The 22,057-nt window shown below is 36.8% G+C and overlaps 1 protein-coding gene across 1 annotated transcript in view; it reads left to right on the top strand.

Moving 5' to 3' along the window:
• The window catches only part of Tiparp (TCDD inducible poly(ADP-ribose) polymerase), a 29,948-nt gene extending 9,514 nt beyond the window's left edge, over positions 1–20,434 (top strand). Inside the window, exons 3-6 of the mRNA XM_010636912.3 lie at positions 9,210–9,378; positions 11,693–11,853; positions 17,509–17,787; positions 18,424–20,434. Of these exons, the coding sequence (XP_010635214.1) occupies positions 9,210–9,378; positions 11,693–11,853; positions 17,509–17,787; positions 18,424–18,871 (1,057 nt within the window). The 3' untranslated portion in view covers positions 18,872–20,434. The remainder of the gene's footprint in view (positions 1–9,209; positions 9,379–11,692; positions 11,854–17,508; positions 17,788–18,423) is intronic.
• The last annotated feature ends 1,623 nt before the right edge of the window (positions 20,435–22,057 follow it).

The following is a 22,057-nucleotide window of genomic DNA, read 5'->3' as shown; positions in this document are numbered from 1 at the left end:
GTTGTCTGAGAAGTGAATTTGTATTCTGTATGCAAATTGAGTCCTTTGTTTTGGTGGCATTGCTCCTCAACATAAGGGTTTGTGTTATGTTGGGTGAAACAACACAATGATTAGCTTATGTGTACAGGAATTTCTATTACGTTAGCCTCTTTCTTTTTCTATTAACTAACTCTAAGGGGTTCTGCTGTCCCTTCTCATTAGATATACAGGTATAGAGTTCTTTGCTGTCTTACCAGCACTAAATAGTCAAGAATGGCAGGGAGGGCAGCCCATGGGTGAACTTTGCTTGCTGCAGGAGGGTGTATACTTTCAGACTCTTGCCTGCACCGTGAGCTTCACAGCTTCTGCAGCTGATCAGGGTGTTGAGAGGGCAAAAAGCACACAATACCCTAAATAATTTCCTGCTGTGGTTGGTCTTAGGTTTCTGACTATCACCTGGCTTAGCTCTTTCGTTTCCAGGCATTGAGAGAATAAAAATAGGCATTGAAGAAATAACTTAGTTTGCCTTTCAGAGTTTAATTACTCATCCTAATAAAGAAAGACATCCTTGAATTGGTAAAGTATGTGAAACAGAAGGAACTTTTCTTGTTTTCTTTGTGATGTTTGGATCATCCAAATACTTCCAGACATCAGTAGTAATTTGTAAAGTGTTACTAAAAAAGTTTTAGATTAGTCAATGAGATTAAGTCTGTCGGAAAAAATTGGTTTTGTAGACTCCCTTTCTCCCAGAAAAAAATTACTAATATTATTATTATGGTGAAAGGTTTTGTGATTACAAAGCCTAGATAATAAAAGGAATTACTTCTTTTCAATAAACTTTTGAGAAATTTGCTTTAAAAACTGAAACTGAGAAATTCTCCAAAACATTTAAAATTAAGGTGCTTATTCATCTCTGGGTTCTTAGCACAGATACATAATAAGCCATCAAAGGAGTATATTTTCAGTTCTTTTATTTATCAGTTAAGTTTATCTGGACAAAATGGGGAAAAAAGACAGGGCTAAGAGAAAATTCTAAATAAAATCCTTTTTTAGAATTAATTAAATATTAAACTAAAAAAGCTAATAGATTATATCTTACTGAAGATTATTAAATAATGTATTTATGGTAATTATAATTAGTATTTCATTTATGTGAAAGTTCTGAATTAAAAGATTATTTGAAAACACATTATTGAGCAATTTAGCATTTACGTATTTACAGTACATAGTATTTCATATGTACTATTTATATTTGTTTAGAAAGTTTTATAGACAAATTTATATGCTTTAAATACTGTCAAATTAAAAAAATAAATTACCACTATATATACCTTGAATACAGAACATTTTGTCAACTTTAAGGTTAAATAGGAACCTCTTTGTCTTTAAAAATATTTCACTTAAACAAATATTTACTAATTTTTATGACTACATAATTTAAGATAGTATAAGCCATAATACAGTTTTTAAGCAGTTTTTGAAAAATTAGTCTGTGCTTTCTATCCCAGTTGTTTTTATGGAAATTAAGTTTCACTTCCTAATGAAACTTCAGTTGAGAAGTATGTCTCACTTACAGTTATCTTCTATAAGGTCTCAGGATATGTGATTAAACTTGGATCAAAGTTAAGGCTGGTATCTTTAGGGCACAAAATTTAATCCTATGCCTCTTAAGTAGATTGCTGTGAGATCTGATCTCATAAGTGTAATTTTTATGAAAGATTTTAGGTTTATCCACATTTTACTAGAAAGTTTATGTTCTTTGCTTTGTTCTGTAGTTTTGTAATTAAAAAAGCTTAATAGTATTTTGTTAGCTTCTTGTCCTTAAGTAGATATTATAATTTGCTTTTATTGGTTGCATTGGTGGAGGTGGAGACTGGGGCATCAACGTACGATCTTATTAGAAGTTTATCAAAACAGATGAATTCAAACAGCTGTGTCTTGCTGTCAACGCCTTCTGAGGCCAATAAGCTATGTCCTGTGTTTGGAGAATATACAACTAACAAAAACTTTAAAACAAGTTATTCTTTAATTTACCTGCCTCCCTTTAGTTGCCTTTTTACATTTTATTCTTTTCTATTTTATAATACTTTAAGGCCATTAACTAGATGTCTGAGATTTTGTAAATTAGACTTAGGGTTTGGCATACAGATAAAATTGATTTCAGACAGCATCCTGCTCAATAACTATTTTCTTAGAAATTCATGTTGGTGAGACTTTCCGTGTGGGACCAAGGGAACAGCACACATAGCCAGAATTTGCTGTATAATTAAGATACTTGTAAAGAGTTGATCCTGAAAAATGCATTGTATTTACCTACCCTAAAATCTTTTGAGGTATTTAGAATGATTAGATAAATCTGTGATATCAGTTTTGTGTTAATAGTTTCATGGAGTTATCCAAGCCTCAGTGATTTTTGCCTCAGTTAGGACAGGATCTCCTTAGAAGCAGGCAGATTAAGTTCAGAGTCAACCTTTGGTTCTTAGTCTGCCCTGTAGCTAGTGAGGTCTATGTATATGAGTAATGTAAACTCCCAATTTTGATTTATGACTATCTGTCTACAGCTATTTCTGATACAAAAAGGAAAGTTCAGTTGATATCAAGACCCAGTGTCATTCTGTAGAAATTAAATATAGAATCTTAACCTCTGGTATTAAAATATGTTGAATTGGATTTAAGCATTTATAGGTAAGTTTTATTGCCTCCCTGAACAGCTCTGTACTATTTAAAGTAATGTTAGCAAAATCTTAATAGTAACAGAGTGACAGTTACTGTGCTTCCACAGCAGAAAATTAAGAGTACATAATTCTCTGAAGCTTAATAACTATTGCTTTCACAAAATATGTTGGTATTATTTATGCTATGGCTTTGATTCTCATCACTTTGTAACATAATTGAAGGGATATATAAGCTTCTGGGTATTCCATCATTATTAAATGAGTCCTGGAAACATCAAAGCCAGATATCAAAAGCCAGCTATATTTTATGTGCCTGTGAAATTTCTTTAGCAGCAACAAACATTCCCCATCTGTCAAGTCAGTCTCAATCCAGTAGCAGAAGAGCCTAAATATTCTCAAAACTGTACTTAATCTGTATATCCATCATTACGATCCTCAGTTTGGGAGCTATTTTAACTTTGTGTTACAGCAGTAAACTAAGACAGCCCAACTAATTGTGACTGGTTAGTCTAACTGACTAGGGTAAGTGTTAATAGTTTGAGGTCACGGGTTTGTCCTTGTAGAAACCAGCTAACTTGTATAGACTGGAAGCCAAGGTTCTGAGTCTTAATTGATCTGGTTAAAAGTAACCAAAGTAGTATTCAGAAAAGTTCGATACTTGATTTGAAGCATTTCTGCTAAAATCTGACTTCTGTATTTTATTTACATCACCTTTCAATTTAAACATGCTTTTCCTTATTTAATTTTAAACATGTTTTGCCTTATTTAATAGCACAGTTATCCAGTCACCCAAATCAAAACATAGGACACATCCTAGACTCTCCAAGATCCCTTCTCCACATGTAATTGTCCTTTATGCCATTTGAGCCTGTCAAATGCCTCTGAAGTAATCCCTACTGTCATCATTTGTCTCATGTGCAATTCTAATAGTTACAAATAGCTAAGCATAGAATAATAAATATGGTAAGAAATATCTAACAAATAAGTGCCAGTCTTTTTCTTTGTCCTCCCCTACCAAAAATAAATCAATCTTAGCTGGGCATGGTGGCTCACGCCTGTAATCCCAGCCCTCGGGAGGCTGAGGCAGGAGGATTGCTGTGAGTTCAAGACCAGCCTGAGCTACAAAGTGAGTTTCAGGTCAGTCTCAAAAGTCTTTTGCACCACCATTGGACTGGACTTGATAAAAGACAAATTGTGCTGCTATAAACATGGGTATGTGTCACTGTGTATGATGACGTTAACTCTTGAGCACATACTAGAATGTAAACATTATGTCCTGAAAACATGTACTAAAAAAAAAAGTTTAAGAAAAAGGTAAGTCTGGACCGTGCTGAAGAATCCGCTAGTGATTCTTGCTGCTTAGAGGACCAAACCCTAACCTTTTAACCCAGCATACAAAGCTTTTCTTTATCTGGCCCAAGCCACCCTCTCCAGTCCAGTCTTATCTCTTATCACCTCTCTCATACACATACCCTGACCTCCCACATGAACTCCATGTACTTCTTGCCCTTTTCTCATGCCTTGCCTGGTTGGCTTCTGCACAGTGCTCACTTTCCTGTGGTGTTCTGCCTCCCGTGATCTGCCTGGTGGCTGACTCTTTGGTGTTTCATCCATTGTGAGTTGTCCACAGACCACCTTCATACACATTTCACACTGTGCCAGGGGTTTGCTTTCTCCAGTTGGTGTTCTGTACCATTTGGCCTTTTTTATCTTATCCCAAGTGCATAGACCAGTAACTAATCAATCCTAAATATATAACCGAGAACGATATATCTGAGCAAAAATGGTGTATTAATTTGTTTCACTGACATCTGCTTATTGTTTTTTGTTTTGTTTTGTTTCTTTTTGTTTTTTGGGTACTGGGATCGAACTCAGGTCCTTGCTGTTGTAAAGCAGGCACCAGAACCACTGAGCTAAATCCCCGGCCCTATTGGTTTGATTCTTGTTTAAATGTGTTTTATCATTCACCTTATAGGCTTTCATTTTCTTTTTAGCATCTTAAATACATACAGAAAAAGTGCTTTGTGGACCATACTTTCTGACTTTGTGGGTGTTGGTGCTTTGCATTAGTAATACATGTTGGAAATTTTTGTCTTAATTAGTATATGTAAATATTTGTTGAGTAAAAGAACCATTGTTATAAATTTTTATAAAATTGTAATAAACCATTGTTATAGATTTTTTTCTTTTTCGTGATAGTATACTAGGTATAAGAATAGTGATTGAGGGCTGGGGATTTAGCTCAGTGGTGCTGCAGCCTGCCTTGCAAGCTCAAGGACCCGAGTTCGATCCCTGGTACCAAAAAAAAAAGAATAGTGACTGATTTAGCCACATGATATATTTAGCAAAAGTTAAATCCCTCTATGTAGTGTTTACCTCTTTTACTCCTTTATACTAGGTATAAGAATAGTGATTGGTTTAGCCAGATGATATACTTAGTAAAAGTTAAGTCCTGCTACATAGTGTTTACCTCTTTTACTCCTTTTGGATATCCTTCAGTAGGAATGCTTTTAGGCCACATGAGGTTCTCATCCACCAAGATTATAGTATCTTGTGTTTACAGAGACAACCCCCCTCCATCTGTCAGGCCCTAGCACTAATTCTCTTGATCTGTTCTTACATATTTTGTATTTACTGCTTTGCCCTTTTATTCCTACCTTTTCCGGTACTCTACAGTAAATTCACACCTTTATACATTGAGGCTCTGAGCCCTTGAACTGACTTCCTCGGCTCACGGCCTGACCGCTCTCACATTGCCTGTTACATCCTGGTTCACATTCTTTATCTCCCATGTATCCTCTTGAAAATGTCTCCTCAAATTAGGTGAACTGCTTCCACCCAAGAAGCAAAGAGCTCTTTTTTTTCTTGTTCTCTCAACACAACCCTTTATTCACAACTGAAGTTTCCTGATACTTAAACTACTCCTCAAATTCTTTCATTTACACAAAGCTGTCTTGGTTTGATAAAGCCTTTTATTTTTTCCTGACCTTTGCGCCTTCCTGAGCGGAGTGCCATTCACCACTTTCTCTCCCATAATGCTTTGTATTCTATTCTTTGTCCTCTCATTCCCTGAATATGTTTGCCATTGATGAATTTAATGAGGCTGATGAACTACTTGTTTGGTTTGATACTGTGTTATAACTCTCTTAAGCCCCTAGAAATCAAGGGCGATCTCTGTTTAATTTTCTGTGTGTTGCCTAATTCAACCCACCATTACCTTTACCACACATAGATGACTTAATAACTTTTCTGATAATGCGAAACAATAGTTTGATAAAGAAGAGGAGTGAATGTTGAACATTTGCCAATTGTATTCCACACATTTATACTGATACAGATTGTAGAGGAAAGAAACACTTGGCTTTGGAGTTTTAACGAATTCCTTGTTTAAGGGAGAGCAGGTGCTGAAAATTAATCTTATAAAAGATAATGTTTTTTTGTCTCTGTCCAGTCTAGAAAAGCATATTGAAAGATCAGATACAGGAAGAAAAAGGGCTAAAGGTGTAGGGGAAGTGGGAAGGGTAGGGGAAAGATAATAAGGAAAAAGAAAAAAAATATGAGAAAATGAAAAAATGGAAATAAAGCATTTGTAAATAGGGAAGGGAAAAGGGGGTGAAGGGAGGGCAGGGACGAGGGGAAAAATGAGAACCAAGACCTGTCATGGAAAGGTACAAGATCCCAATGATGAATGTAATTGTACTGTGTACCTAAAATGTACCAATAAACTCTGAGGAAAAAAAGGAAAAATTGGATACAGCTAAATAGTACTTTGATACAGCAATCCAAAGAACAATTGATTGTAATAAATCAGGATTTGTCATAGAAATTTCATAATGCCCAAAGCACCGAAATGCACAGAGAATGTAGCAAGAGCTGCAGTTGTAGATGTGTTTCTCATACAGATCGTTACCTGTGAAATTTTTTTGGCGGGGTGGGATCAAGGATCAAACTCGGGTCCTTGAGCTTGTGAGGCAGGCAGTGGAACCACTGAGCTAAATCCCTGGCCCTGTGAAGTTTTGATAATACAGTTTTACGCAAATAACTGCTAGAGTGAAGTCCAAAAAATTTTGACACTTAAACAGCAAAAAAAGCATTGGCTGTTTTATTGCAGGTTAGCATAATGTCTGCTCTTCTGACAACTCCTTCAAGAAAATACTAAGGTGGGCCGGGGATTTAGCTCAGCGGTTCCACCCACTTCCTTGCAAGCACAAGGTCCTGAGTTCGATCCCTGGTACCAAAAAAATTAAGAAAATACTAAGGTTTTGTTAACTTATAATTGGGGAGATTGCTGGGAAGTAAGATTAAAGAGGAAGTTAGAAACTTGAAATGGTCTTAAAAGGGGGAAAGATTTGTATTTCTCTTCTCAGTTAGAATGTTAGATTCTCCTAAAGTTAAATGAAAAAATTTTAAAGCAATTTGATACGCAGTTTACTTTTGGCAGAAGAATTCTAGTTTCCAGGGATTTTTTTTTTTTTTTTTAGGATTATCCAGAAACAGTTTTTCTTTTAAATATTACTGTTTATCATAAATCTTTTAAAACGAGTGACCAAATGTGATCTTAAGCTACATTTTATTTCCATTTCATGCCTAATTAAAATAAATTGTATCTTACTTTTAAAACTGTTACACTCTGTGTAAGCAAGTTTTGGGGGGATCTTTAGGAATTTTTAAATAAACAAACTGATTTTACAAATTATGTACTTTTTGTCACCACCAGTTGGGTATATGACTTGAGTTTTTTTCATAGAGTGGAACCTAATTCACAAATTAATAACATCAGGATGGGAGGGTGAGAGGTGGATTTTCCTTGAATTTGAAAGATATGTATAGGCACTTATGAGCAAAGTGAGAGCACTGACGTAGGTTTGGAAAGATGTTTTATAAACTTACTATACAGTACTTCAATATCTGCCTTAGCAGTTTAAAGAACTAAGGGAAAGCTGCAGTAACTTAATTTGTGTAATTACATATTTTCCAAATGTTTGACCACAGTTTTTGCTACACAAAACATCCGTTAACAGTCCTTGAAACAAGTATATCAAGAGCAGAGTTTAGGAAAATGTATGAACCAACAAATAGGCAAAAGTTAACAACCTTTTCAAAATCCTAATTTATGGCAAAGAAATGTTAGTTATTGAGAAAATCTGTCCTAACACTTCAGTTTCAGAGTACTGGTTGTTGTGAATGTCACTATATCTGGAATATGTGTGTCTTATAGATGGTTAAGAGTGTCATTTATAAGAATATTAGGTCATTTTGTTATCTGGTTATTTTAGAAATCTGCACTGGGCCAGGGATTTAGCTCAGTGGTTCTGGTGCCTGCCTTGCAAGCGCAATGACCCAAGTTTGATCCCCTGTACCAAAACAAAGAAATCTGCACTGGAAGTAGGAAGAAGTGTGAAGGAATAAATTTAGGAACTTGGTTTTCTGCTAATATATGTTTTATTTTTATATTTTCTCATGGAAATTTTCAGACCTGCATAAAAAAGAGACTGATGGGCATTTTCAGTTATTTAAACTAGTGCTTCAAGTGTTTCAAAGGGGCTGGGGATTTAGCTTAGTGGTTCTGCCGCCTGCCTTGCAAGCACAAGGACCCGGATTTCGATCCCTGGTACCAAAAAAACAAAAAACAACAACAATAAAAAAAAGTGTTTCAAACATTAGATGATGAAGTTAAACTGAGAAGGAAAATACTTGTTTTAATTAGCCTACATTTTATTCAATTAATTTATAAGTCTGGTTCATATAGTGAGACCCCCCCAAAAAAAAACCCCAAAACTACAGAAAGGGCTAATTCAGCAGCAGTAGACCAGATAACAAAATGGCCTAATATTCTTATAAATGACACTCTTAAATCCAGATTATCTTTTCTCTTTGTGTTTTGCCAATATCTTTCCACTCATAGTGTAAAACATGATGTGGAATGAATTAGCAATTCTGGCTTCATTTGGGATATTTTTACTTTTCCCCTTTTTTTCTTTTATCAGGCAATATTGTATTTTCCTCTATTGGCCCAGGACACTTGATGCCTCTGAAGAAAGAGTAAATTTAAAGAGAAAGTTATTTTCTCTCTGTGGCTAATTTATATATCAGCTTCATCTTCATTTTGACTTCCTGATTGGCTGAGCCAGGATTTGGCTTATCTCAGGGGAGAGGGGAAGGTGGGGAATTACACTGATTGACTTAGGCCAGGGATGATGTGAGTTTCTAATATCTCTGCTGTAACTCTATGACTTGGGAATTTTGATCTTTTTAAGAAGGGAATAATGACCTTTTATTCCAAAGCAGGCTTTGAAATTTCTATAATAGGCAATACTAAATACTTTTTTTTGTTTTGTTTCGTTTTTTGAGACAGAGTCTCACTATGTAGTTGAGACTGACCTGGAACTCACTATGTAGCCCAGGCGGGTCTCGAACTCACAGTGATCCTCCTGGCTCAGCCTCCCAAGTGCTGGGATTACAGGGGTGCACCACCACGCCCCACTATACTAGATACTTTTAATGTGTGATATTTAGATGCATTCATTTAGAAGTTTTTTCCTTGGGTCTTTTTAGAGGACAAGAATTTTGGGCAGATTTGAATGCCATGAATGTGTATGAGACAACTGAATTTGATCAACTACGAAGGCTGTCCACTCCACCCTCTAGCACTGTCACCTCTATTTACCATACAGTTTGGAAATTCTTCTGTAGAGAACACTTTGGATGGAGAGAGTATCCTGAGGTATTTACACAGTCCTTTTTTAAGTACAGTTTTAAGTCTTTCTGTGTTGTCATTCTTAATTTTTTTATTCACTAAGTTTATTGGTACATTTTACATATACAATATGATGACATTCATCACTGAAAATTTGTACCTTTGCATGCTATATCTTGGTTATTTTTTTCTCCATTTCCCTGCCCTGCCTTCATCCCTTCCAACCCTCCCTTTATAAAGACTTTGTTACTGTTTTTCATATTTTTTCCTTTCTCTTCTTTTATTTCCCGTACCCTACCTCTCCCCCATCTCCTTCCCTTTGGACCTTTTCTTCCTCTTTCACATAATCTATTACACTTTGATCCCTATTTACACTTTCAGCTTCTCACGCCAGAGAAATTATTCGGTATTTACACATGGATGTCCTATTTATTTCACTGAAGAGTATGGCCTCAATGTGCATCTATTAGCTATAAATGTTTCTAGTTTCTCATTCTTTGTGGCTGAGTAGTGCTGCATTTAATTAAAAAAAAAAACCCACATCTTTATCCAGTCACCAGTTGATGGGCATTTGGGCTGTTTCCAAGATTTAGCTACTACAGACTGACACTATAAACATGGGTGTGCATTTATTGCTGTGCATTCTTCCTTTTTGTCAATGACTGGGTACAACTACATACTATAATCAAAGATCCTAGAAGATGTAAAATGGATGCAGGTAAAACTTTTTATCCATTTTTCTGAAAACGATTTTTTTCCATTAATGTAAAACCTATTAACAGATTACCACTATTGTTAGAGAACTAAAATGCATTCCTGAGACCCTTATGCTATAGGGGTGAAGTGCTTAGGCTTAACTCTCTCTGCCTTTGGAATAATTTTCTGATTTAACTTTTTTTATTTGGTGCTGAGGCTCAAACCCAGGGCTTTGCACGTGCTGGTCAAGTACTCTCCCTCTGAGCTATAGCCCCATTCTTTGCCTTTGCAGTAATTTTAAGGAAATGAGAACTGTTTTTTTGTTGTTGTTTTGTTTTGTTGGGTACCAGGGATCGAACTCGGGTCCTTGCGCTTGCAAGGCAGGCCACTAAACCGCTGAGCTAAATCCCTGGCCCCCGAGAACTGTTTTTAACTTTTGGCTGTGTTTGCCTCCTTGGGCTTATGAAAATTGAGTCCTATGTATGTATTACACTTCACCTTTTTTTTTTGGTACCAGGGATCAAACTTGGGTCCTTGCACTTTGGAGGCAGGTGCCAGAACCACTGAGCTAAGTCCCTGGCCCACACTTAACCATGTCAAAGGTATAATAGAATCGCTCAGATCTCTGGAAGTACTTGAAAATGTTTATTAAGATGTGCTTAGGCAAATCATTTATTTAGGATTTTGTCATATGTACACATGTATCCTTATTCTGAAATGCTGAGAGTTAGCTCATCAGCTGCAAAGTAAAGTTTTAAAATGATGTTTTACTTTGTTTCAAATGGCCATCCTCAGTCAAGTTAAACACCCTGAAATGGACTTTCAAGATTAATTTCCCATTTCAAAAATGTGACTTCTTCAATATGATTAAATTCATTTCAGCATTCCAAAAGGGAGAGCTTGTCTACTTTATTGATTTTTTTTTTAAGGCATTAGTAAAAAAGAATGTGACCTCATATCTTAACTGCTACAAAATACAATATTAAATATCCCTCCCCTCCTTTAGTGAGGATGGTACTGGAGATTGTATACAGGACATGTTAGGTAAGTGGTATACCACTGATCAACACTCCCAAACTTTTACTTTTTTGGGCCAGTGTCTCTAAATTGTCCAGGCTGACTTCTAAGTGTCCCAAGTAGCTAGGATAAGAAGCATATCTCACCACAAACAGTTTTCTCTTTTAAGTAATCACTAGTATCTACCTTCCAAACAAATAAGAAGCTGTATAAAATGCATCCTCAGAAAATTTAGACTGTCACTGTTTATTCTCTCAGGAGTTTCCCAGGTTCAGAACCTGGTTTTTCAAGTTTGTACACTATTATCTTTAATTCCCATTCTGAAGACTCCTTAAGAAATGTAAACCAAAAAAATCTCCAGGATTTTGTTAAGGGTGAAAATAGAATACAGTAATACTGAGCCTCACCTGTTTCATAAGATGGACATCCATGATTTGAATAGGCAACATCACTAGGCGGGAAATGGTACATATAAAAGGAATTAATGTGACTCACTGTACTTTATTGAAATTCCTCTGATGTTATGCAATGTTTAGTGAGGTTTACTATTTCTGCCTTTAGTTACGTTTTTGCCTTTTGTAGTGATTGTTTATTAACCTGTTTTTCTTCTTTGCCTTCTGTTCTGTAGTCTGTTATTCGATTGATTGAAGAAGCCAGTTCTCGGGGTCTGACAGAGGTCCGATTTATGATGTGGAATAACCACTACATTCTCCACAACTCTTTCTTCAGCAGAGAGATAAAAAAGAGACCCCTCTTCCGCTCTTGTTTTATACTACTCCCATATTTACAGTAAGTGTCCAGGAGAAGATTTCATCTTTACTCTCATTTTATGTGGGTGAACTACTGAATGCCAGAGATAAAAAGATTTTAAATTAAGACACTGTCTTGGCTATTACCTCTAGAATGTGGAATTCTGAATTATTCTTTGGATTTAGTTCTTCAATAAATTGAGATGCAGTAAGCTACAATTAACACAATAAATACTAAGAGAATATGTATCCTATTGGATTATTTGAACTGACATGCAAAGTAAGAGTTAACATTTTTCCAAAACTGAAAGGAATTATGTTTGGAATGAGGTACAGAATTGGTGTTTGCTTCCTTCGTTGAAAATTGAGTTTTCCTTGCCATGAAGATCTACTTCTAAGACAAAACCCTTCCATGTTATTAGACTTCTCAGCTCAGATAAGATGCCCTGGCAATTGAGTAGAATCCCACAAAATAATACTCTATTTCTTCCTTGAGTGAATTTGAATTGGAAAAATTCACCATTTCACATCTGCATTGTCATTTGCTAAGTAAGGCATATCTTCTTGGGATACTCACTGAAAAGTATCTATCATATTTCCTAAGACTGCAGTTTCTTAATAAAAGTAAGTCTGAACTCACGCTTTTCCATTGTAGATAAGATTTTCTTCCAGTTTTTCCAAGTGCCATTTCTTTTTCCCCTCCCTAGATTCCCTAGACTAGATATCCCACTGGCATATCTTAGCTTCATAGATACTGAAAGGTGGTGCACATTACTATTAGAATGGCTATCCAGTTAGATGTACCATGTATAGAGCTTGACTTTTTAAAAAGCTCTAGGTCTACTTGATTTTATGAACTTGGGATCTAAAATAATATTAGTCTCCTGATCATTGAGGGTTACAGGTGTTGTTTTTATTTTTCTACTATTTTTATTTCAAGTTCAAACTAGTTTCCTCAAGTTGTTATGATAGAATCTTAATCTTAGTTCTGGGATGGTAAGGGAAACATTAAAAATGAAAAACAAGCCAGGCACAATGGTGCATGACTTGAATCCCCACTACTTGGGAGATTAAGACAGTAGGATCACAAGTTGCAGCTCAGCCTGAGCAACATGGTAGAACCCTGTCCAGATCACTGGGCTAGCATGCTGAAGGGCCCTGGGCTTTACACCTCCTCCTGTTGCCATTTCCTGAAATGTTCAGTATTCAAAAGAAATTTTGTATTAAGGCTAATTTTAGAAATATGTATCTGCTCTTCTTCCAAGTCCAAATGTGGGCATTTTTACCTTGCAAGGTTTTGTGAGTTTCTGTTTTTGTTTTTGTTTTGTTTTGAATTAATAAAAATGCCCCTTTTGGGATTTCACTAGCACACAGCTGGAGCTAGTGTCAGCATCCAGTAGTTAGGAACATATTGTCCTCCTGGTGAGACAGTAGAACTCATTAGTGAGACCAGCAACTTGGCATGCTGAGCCAGTCAAGCAAGATGTAGCATCTGTGTGAGAGTAAGAATGCACATTCAAGTTCTGTATTAGTGTATGGGTTTAATAAATGGTGAAAAATCAATGTGCTTCAATCCTAAGAGAAATAATTATGCGATACTTCCTTTTTTAAAGTTAGATTTTATAAAAGTATAAACTGTAAAAATACACAGTAGTAAAATCAGTGCAACAAAATGACTACTATATTTATAATATAGGCTTACAAGAGAAATAATTGCTCTGCTTTTTGTTTTCAAAATTTCAGATTTTAGATTTCCTGTCTGAAATCTTAATAATGTATATGGTAAGAGGTCAGCAGACCAAAGGGAATAAGCAAACACTTCATCTTGAAAGGAGCAGAGAAACAGCAGGTTCATTGACCAGGGTGGAATGGATAGATGTAAAAGTCCTATCTTCCCTCAAGTCTGGGTCTGTAGGACCCTGAAACCAGGCTAGTGGGGAGGAAGAGGGTGAATAGTCTCAAAAAGCAGATTTCAGAAGATTGCCCGATGCATGTTTATATTTCAGCACTCTAGAGGTTGAGCCAGGAGAATCACCATGAGTCCAAGGCCTGCCTGAATTACAGAGTGAGACCCTGTCTAATCTCTTTATTAGAATAAGAAAAGAAATGATGATGACTGGACACCATGACCTTAGCCAGTGAGAAATTTTTGTTTGCTCCTTTAAGTGTTTTCAAATGCAAAGGATCAAAGAAAAAATAAAGTGTGAAAGAGGACACAGTCGTCGGAATCAGAGATGTCTAAAAATTGGGAGTGGTGGCAGGGCCTGGAGTGGGGGTCAGGAGCTGACTTAATTCATGAATTTCCTACAAACCCCAGTGTTTTTGAAAAGGTTTTACCTTGCTTTTTAGTGGAGCTGATAAAAAAGGAGCTTTTAAAAAATTAGTCTTAAAATGCTTGAGTCGAGGTCACATAAGTAGCAAATCTCAAATGGGTGGTAGGTCCATTTCTTGCAGCTGAAAGTACATCTGTCCTTTGCAATCACCTCACGGTCATAAAAAGGCTTGGCATCATTCCTTTGAATCCTTCCCCATAATGGTAAAATGAATTAATGTTTTCATTACTGAAGTTGGTTGGCTGAGGAAATATCTTTCAAAATGATAAAGGAAGGAAAAGAGAATGATAAAAAATGACTTTGGGGCCAGTTGTGGTGGTGCACACCTGTAATCCCAGCACTCAGGAGGCTGAGGCAGGAGGATCGCTGTGAGTTCGAGACCAGCCTGGGATACACAGTGAGTTCCAGAGCAGTCTCAACTACATAGTGAGACCCCCGTCTCAAAAAACAAAAAAAACACACACACACAAAATGACTTTGGATTTTGAAAACCCTTTCTTCAGAGGTCCTTGTACAAGCCTCATAACCTTTCCACTTTGCCTCTCTAGAGAAGACAGGAATGGCACTGGTAAAGACGCTTTTAAGCCTCTATCATTAGAATACTGTGAACTGAATAAAAAGCATTTTCGGAAAATAAGGGCACATTTGTAACTTTGTTTGGAATACATACATGTATGTATGTGTGTGTGTGTGTGTGTATATGTGTGTGTGTGTGTGTATATATATATATATATATATTCAAATTCCATGTCAACAAGAATGTAGAAGTTTATCAGACATGACTATATACATCTATGATTTAGCCCAATTAGAATGTTAATTTAAAAGTAAGCATCTGTGGGTGGAAACGGATGCTAATTGTACATAGAATCCAGTTTAATATTTTAGGATTAATCGGATTTATTTTTCTAGGCTCATCTTCAAGCTTGTATGAGTAAATAACACTTCCTTCCTATTCAAAAAGAAGAACTATAATCGGGAAGAAAAGGGAGTCGATTCTCTTTCACCGTTAGCGTTAAATTTTCAGTACAAGCTAAGATAGTCTAAACTTTGTCTTGAGCAGTGTTTAGGGGAGAATCTTGCCCAGATTAATTACCCTTCCTCAACCTAGAAACCTTTGTTGCTAACTTCGGTTCCTGAAAATAATGGAAACCTGGTAGACAGAGTTTGCAGAGAGGGACAGAAGGAGCAACTAAAGTAAAGGATTTATATTCTGTGCTTTTCTGCTATTCCTTCAGAATTACTGCTTTTTAAGGAGTTACAGATCTTTGGGACTCTGATGAAAGCAAAGGGGAGTCTCTTTAGAAAAATGTACCATTATACCAGAAAATACATCTGCAATGAGCCTCCAGAGGACTGCAGGACTTAGAAAGCGCTCCAGAGGACAGGAACTATATACCTTCGGTCATGAATGCTGGAAAGCCATCATGTCGAATCGACTAGTGGACTTCAAACATCTGGGGGAGTTTAGTAAGCCCTAGTAAGCACGGAGGACTTTGAGATTCATTAAATTGAGGGCATAACCACTTACTCGAAGGAGGCAAAGGTCAGAGAAGGCAATTGTGCCTCTGTAACTTTTACCTTCTTATAAGCCATCTCTTGAAAGTATAATAATATTAGTAATAGGAGTAGTAATGGTAGTAGTGGTAGCAATCAGAGTCAGGTAAACTTGACATTGGGACTCTAGTCTTCCATCTAAAACTTTGTAATGTTTCGTTTCATTTGTATAAACTAAAATATATGGAAATGGAAAGAGTATGAGTTTAGAAACTTACATGGTCCTAGATTCAAATTCTGTCTGCTGTTTGCTAGCTGTGTTGGGGCTAGTTATTTAACCTTTCTGAACTTCAGCTTCTTCATTTGAAAAGTGGGGATAACTATGCCATCTTGCAGAGGTCATTGTGACAGCAACAGTGAGTAAAATGCCTGGTTCATGGTATGTGTTTAGTATTAGATGACCATGGTTATGAAGAGGTGATGGTAGGATGTGCTTCTTAGAGAGTAGATGGGTGAGCATGCAGTTGTAAGCTCTGTGTCACCAAGCTCTTTTGAAAATTTCAGTTTCCTAATCCATTTTGGCAGGCATCATTACTTCCTCATGACCACTGCGTGGGAGTGAGTGGTATAGTATTCTGACCCTAATTCTGGGTCTAAGTTTCAGGATTTCTATACTGCTTCCCTTTTATTTGCATTTGAATAAAAATAGGAAAAAATTATTTAATCAGGCTGGAACAAATAATTTACCCAAACTGCTGCTTATCTAAATTCATCCTTCAAAAGTAGCACTTTCGAGCCGGGCGTGGTGGCGCATGCCTATAATCCCAGCACTTGGGAGGCTGAGGCAGGAGGATTGCTGTGAGTTCGAGACCAGCCTGGGCTACATAGTGAGGTCATACTCAACTACATAGTGAGACCCTGTCTCAAAAAAACAAACAAAAAAACAAAAGTAGCACTTCTGAGTTTAAAAGTTCAGTTATATGCATTCAGTTGTCCAGAGTTTATAGTAATCAGGTTTTTTTTGTTTTGTTTTTTCCCCTTCTGGTACCAGGGATTGAACTCTGGTCCTTGCAGTTGTGAGGCAGGCAGCTGGGTCTATCTTAATCACACCCAAAGCTGTGACATTTGAGTAGTATTGCCAGGCGTGGTGGTATACACCTGTAATCCCAGCACTCGGGAGGCTGAGGCAGGAAGATCACTGTGAGTTCGAGACTAGCTTGGGCTACATAGTGAGTTCCTGGTCAGTCTCAACTACATAGTGAGACCCTGACTCAAAAAACCAAAAAAAAAAAACCCAAACAAACATTTGAGTAGTATTAATATTTTGGCTATGGAAAGCGAAGTAAACGTAAAATATTTGTCTTTCAATGCCTGCTTCATGATTTTTGTCTCTTTTTATACAAAAATAAGAAAGCTTTTTTATTTCTCCTTATAAACTCCCCTTCACCACCTGTCTTACTTTTCCTTTTCCTGCCTTTAGTGATAATATCTTTTCTGCTTAGGATCAGCAGAGTTTGAAGAAAGTATATAAATTATTATTGTTCCCTTGAAACAAAGTTTTTTGAACTATATAGGCAAAGAGGGCTCTAGGCGGATTCAAAAGCAAAGATATTTATAAGTTGCTTCTTACTTTCCTTGCAGCAGTACATTCCAGAGTTTTTCCACAGGGAGGAGGATAGAAAGCTAACAAATAAAAGTTGTTCATATACAGGTAGTATTTGTTGTAAGATTTTCTTTTATCTTAATGAATTTTTAAGCAGGCATTCAAACTATACAAATTATATTGGACCCTTCAGTAGAGAATTATAACGTGAAATGTACTTATTTCTGAATGTTTCACATTGATGTTCCTTCTCTGTTTTAAGGACACTTGGTGGGGTTCCCACTCAGGCTCCTCCACCTCTTGAAGCAACTTCATCATCACAAATCATCTGTCCAGATGGTGTCACCTCAGCAAACTTTTATCCTGAAACTTGGGTTTATATGCATCCATCTCAGGACTTTATTCAAGTGCCTGTTTCTGCAGAGGACAAAAGTTACCGAATCATTTACAATCTTTTTCATAAGACTGTGCCTGAGTTTAAATATAGAATTTTACAAATACTGAGAGTCCAAAACCAGTTTCTTTGGGAGAAATATAAAAGGTGAGTCAGATGTGAAAAGTTCAAAAGAGCTTTTCTTAACATAGCTAATGTCAAATGCAAAACATAGTAAATGCTTGCTTAGAATTTAATACATTCATATTAACTCACATGTAATCCTCACAACAGATCTGTAAGTAGGATTATAACAGTTTGCATTTTACAGAAAGGAAACTGAGTCAAAGAACAGTTTGGTGACTTGCCATAAATCATGCTGCCAGTGAGATAAGGTGCTGGGATGTGAACCGAGGCAGTCTTGGACCAGACCCCTTGCCCATAATCACTCCTCGGTACTGCCCTTCAAATGCACAGATGAATGTAGCACAAAGAGAATAAGTTAAGATTCGAGGAAGCTCAGGATTAGAGAACATTCAGATCGGAGAAATTGGACAAGGAGAAGGGATCCTGAGGAAGGTGAATATGAGAATTAGATTTGTAATGGAAGATAAGGTGAGTGAATAGTGGTGGCAAAAGGAGAAAAAAGGTTTCTGTGGAATGAAAATGATAAATGGAAACTTGTAGTGTGATCTTTTGGTAGCCTTTTGCCCTTGACACCTACCTTAATATTGTGCTAACCATGAAAAGAGGTTATGACTATATCATGTTTATTAAACCAGCTTCTATGTGTTTTTGCTTTAGGAAAAAGGAATATATGAACAGGAAAATGTTTGGCCGTGACAGAATAATAAATGAGAGACATTTATTTCACGGAACATCCCAGGATGTGGTAGATGGAATCTGCAAGCACAACTTTGACCCTCGAGTCTGTGGAAAGCATGCTACAATGTTTGGACAAGGCAGTTATTTTGCAAAGAAAGCGAGCTACTCTCATAACTTTTCTAAGAAGTCCTCCAAAGGAGTCCATTTCATGTTTTTGGCCAAAGTGCTGACTGGCAGATACACAATGGGCAGTCATGGCATGAGGAGGCCCCCTCCTGTCAATCCTGGCAGTGTCACCAGTGACCTGTATGACTCTTGTGTGGATAATTTCTTTGAGCCTCAGATTTTTGTCATTTTTAATGATGACCAGAGTTACCCTTATTTTGTTATCCAATATGAAGAAGTCAGTAACACTGTTTCCATATGAAAAGTGTTGGTACTGCTAAATTATTTGGTATAAACACAAGCCAGCATTTGTAGCAGGTTTTGAATGGGTGGGACTTGGTGGGGAACAGCATTGGACAGAAATAGGTCACTTTTCAGACCCATTTTTTAAGTGCTAGAAAGTGTAATTTTTTTTTTTTTTAAGAAAAGCAGGTTTTAAAATGACCACTTATTCTTTTAATTATTTACTAATTGTTGTTAGTGTACTCAGTGTGAGAAAGACTAAAGCTTTGCATACTCTTCATACACACTTGTACATATAGGCAGCAATGTTAGAAGCATTTGAGAAAAAAGCAAGAAAAACAACTGAACAGGCTGATTTAATAGTTTTTTGGATCTCTTAGAAGTTTGGCCAAATCAAATAGAGGATACGAGCAAAGTGGGGATTCTGTTTCCTTACATTGATGAAACTGACTGGATGTGACACTACCAACACCTGTTTTCTACTCAGAGCATCAGTGCTTGGTGTAGTATAAATTCATGAAGTTTTGATAGGTGCAAAGAAATTTTTACTTCTATCAGCAGAACAGAGATACATCGCTTAATCAGAGAACATCAGTGACTTTTAACTGTTCGGCACTTTGCTTGGGAATTCAATGTCCTGTTAGAGAAAATTTTAAGGATTTAAACATTTTTTTGAAAAATTTTCGTCATCAACAAAATCCTCTACTTATCAGTCAAATGAAACGTGATTATTACATTGTTAAACTTTGGCCTTGGTTAAACTTGGTCTCTTCCATTATCATCCACCTTAGTCTGAAGGAATTGGGCAGATAATTTGGTTAAAGCCAGTCATTAGGATTAGAAGTACAGTATTACTTTCTTTCAGGGTGCTAGACCTAACCCCTGACAATTTTAGAGAAAGAAAATACATCTTCCACCAAATTGATAAGATTTATTACATGCTTTGCATAAAATAGATTCTCAAAAGTAATTGTTGGGTTGAAATTATTGTTAAAGGTGGTCATCCCACCCTTAGGCCTGCTTTGCCAGATGCAGCTGGGTTCCCTGGCTGACTGTACCTTACACTACTTAATAGAAACACAAAGCTGTGCCACTGGCTCAGCTGGAGCACTGTTAGGTGAATGTGCTGTGTTGCCTCGGTTCAGAGAGGTAGCAGCTGGACGTACTTCACTTAAGCAAAGCACATACCTGGATTTACTAACATGGAATGGCTGTTCGCAGAGTAGTTTACCACAGAGTTCCTTCAGATGCCAAGCCTCCTAGTGTGTTTGTGGTTACATTATTTAACCAGAACTTTTCAGGAATTTCTGTGTTGTTTAAAGCAAGATAGAGCTATACTGGTGTGTCAGTGAATCGCCTGTTTTAAGCACTTACCAGGGCTTCCACACAGTTATTTATTTTTCGCCTTAGTTGATCCTGTTGTTTGCTGCCATTGGCATGAAACGGGCACCTGTGGCAGTTGTTCTTTCATTCAGTTACACCTTGTCAACCAGTGGTTTCCACTCTTTTCAAGTTAAGACACCTTACCATTGCTTATTTGATTTTAGGAAAGTTGTTCCATTTTTTTCTCCCTAAAGGAAACAAAAGCTTTATGACATATTTATTTTTTTAATAAAACTAAGCAAAAATAAAAGTTACGGTAATTCTTTAAAACTTGGTGTTTTGTCTCCGTTTGCAGTACCAGTTTACCATATAGGTCATCTGTAATGTTGGCTGGGTGGCAGACGGAGGTAGGCTGACCATGGGTGAGTGGCGGCTGTGTTTGGTTGGTTGAGTAAATGTGTATGTGACTGAACACATCTGTCAGAAACATGCTGCTTAAACTTTGCTGCTCTGGGAATCCACAGAAAGTATGTATCAGTCAACTGGAAGTCACAAGGAAAAATATTTTTTTAGCTACTTATTTGGGGGAAAAGGACTCAACTGTAGAAAAAAATGTCATAGTGCCCTTCACGTGAAGGAAATTTTAAAAAGGAATTCTAGGCTGTCAGTCACCTAGAGTTTGGTAAACTAAAAGTCTGACTAGTACATATGAGCATCTTTCCCTGTGGTGTAATGACTTCTAAATTTTTGTAACAGTACTGTACATCTCTAAGTGAGAATAACTTGTGAAGTTAGGCTAAACTTTATCCCGGTTCCCTGGATTTAAAACACATTAAAAGGCATTCGGTACTTCCTGCCACCACAGCTGTAGTTCAAACCATTTCAGGAAGCTGGAACTTCTTCATTTAATCTTGGTCAAGATTTTTAGGAAAAGTCTGCAAACCGAGCTACTTCAGGGTTATAGAATCCTACACTCGGCAGTTTTGTTTTTTTTTAATGTATGCAGGAAGTTTATAGAAGATTGCCACGAGTTCAAGGCCAGCCTAGGCTACATAGCAAGACCCTGTCTCCCAAAACTAAAAAAACAAAAAATAATAGCCCATCTAGTATATTGTTTTACATACTCATTGCGGGTAAGTTCATTTAGAGAAGTGAAACATCTTGCTTTTTTACCTTCTATAGCTTTCTAATCTTAGTTACTCTTAGGCTGTCATTTTTTTTTCCTCTCTTTTTTTTCCTCCCCCTCGGTACTGGGGATCAAACTCAGGACCTTGTGCTTGCGAGGAAGGCACGGTGCCAAGCCCACAACTGTCACTGACAGGTTTTCATCAGCATTATTTTTGTTGGTTTTGGTTTTGGATTTTTGAGACAGGGTCTCAGCTCAGACTGGCCTTCAACTCCCAGGGATCCTCCTGCCTCAGCCTCCTAAGTGCTGGGATCACAGCGGTGTCACAGCACCCAGCTCATCAGCATATTAATTGGTTGTATTTTATTGGTTAAAGCTTCCAACTAGCTGTTATCTGATAATTCTACACAAATATCCCAAAAGATATTCAAGTAGTTAACTATAATTGTATATGAATCAAAGTGTTAGAAATGTTCTGTGAATTCTTGCTAAATTCTTCAAGCTAATGGAAGTGTCCAACCATTTTCAGTATGTCAGAATTTTACAGATCTTAGTGACAGCTTACTTGTACTTCAGTACCTAATAAGTAATGAAATACAAAAGACCAAAAGCTACTATGAATTCAATGATTTTTTTAAAGCCAAATTATGTTACTCATCACAACCATATATATTTACATTTGCTGTGTGGGATACAGGCATTTGGTCCTCAAATGGGTTAATGGACTCCTGTGCTAATAATTCCCGTATGATGCCG

The sequence above is a fragment of the Fukomys damarensis genome, unplaced genomic scaffold, assembly GCF_012274545.1.
Source record: "Fukomys damarensis isolate Sample0158 unplaced genomic scaffold, DMR_v1.0_HiC HiC_scaffold_37, whole genome shotgun sequence".
Taxonomy (NCBI): Eukaryota; Metazoa; Chordata; class Mammalia; order Rodentia; family Bathyergidae; genus Fukomys; species Fukomys damarensis.
The sequence above is the reverse complement of the archived record's forward strand: the minus strand, read 5'-3'. Positions and strand labels throughout refer to the sequence as shown.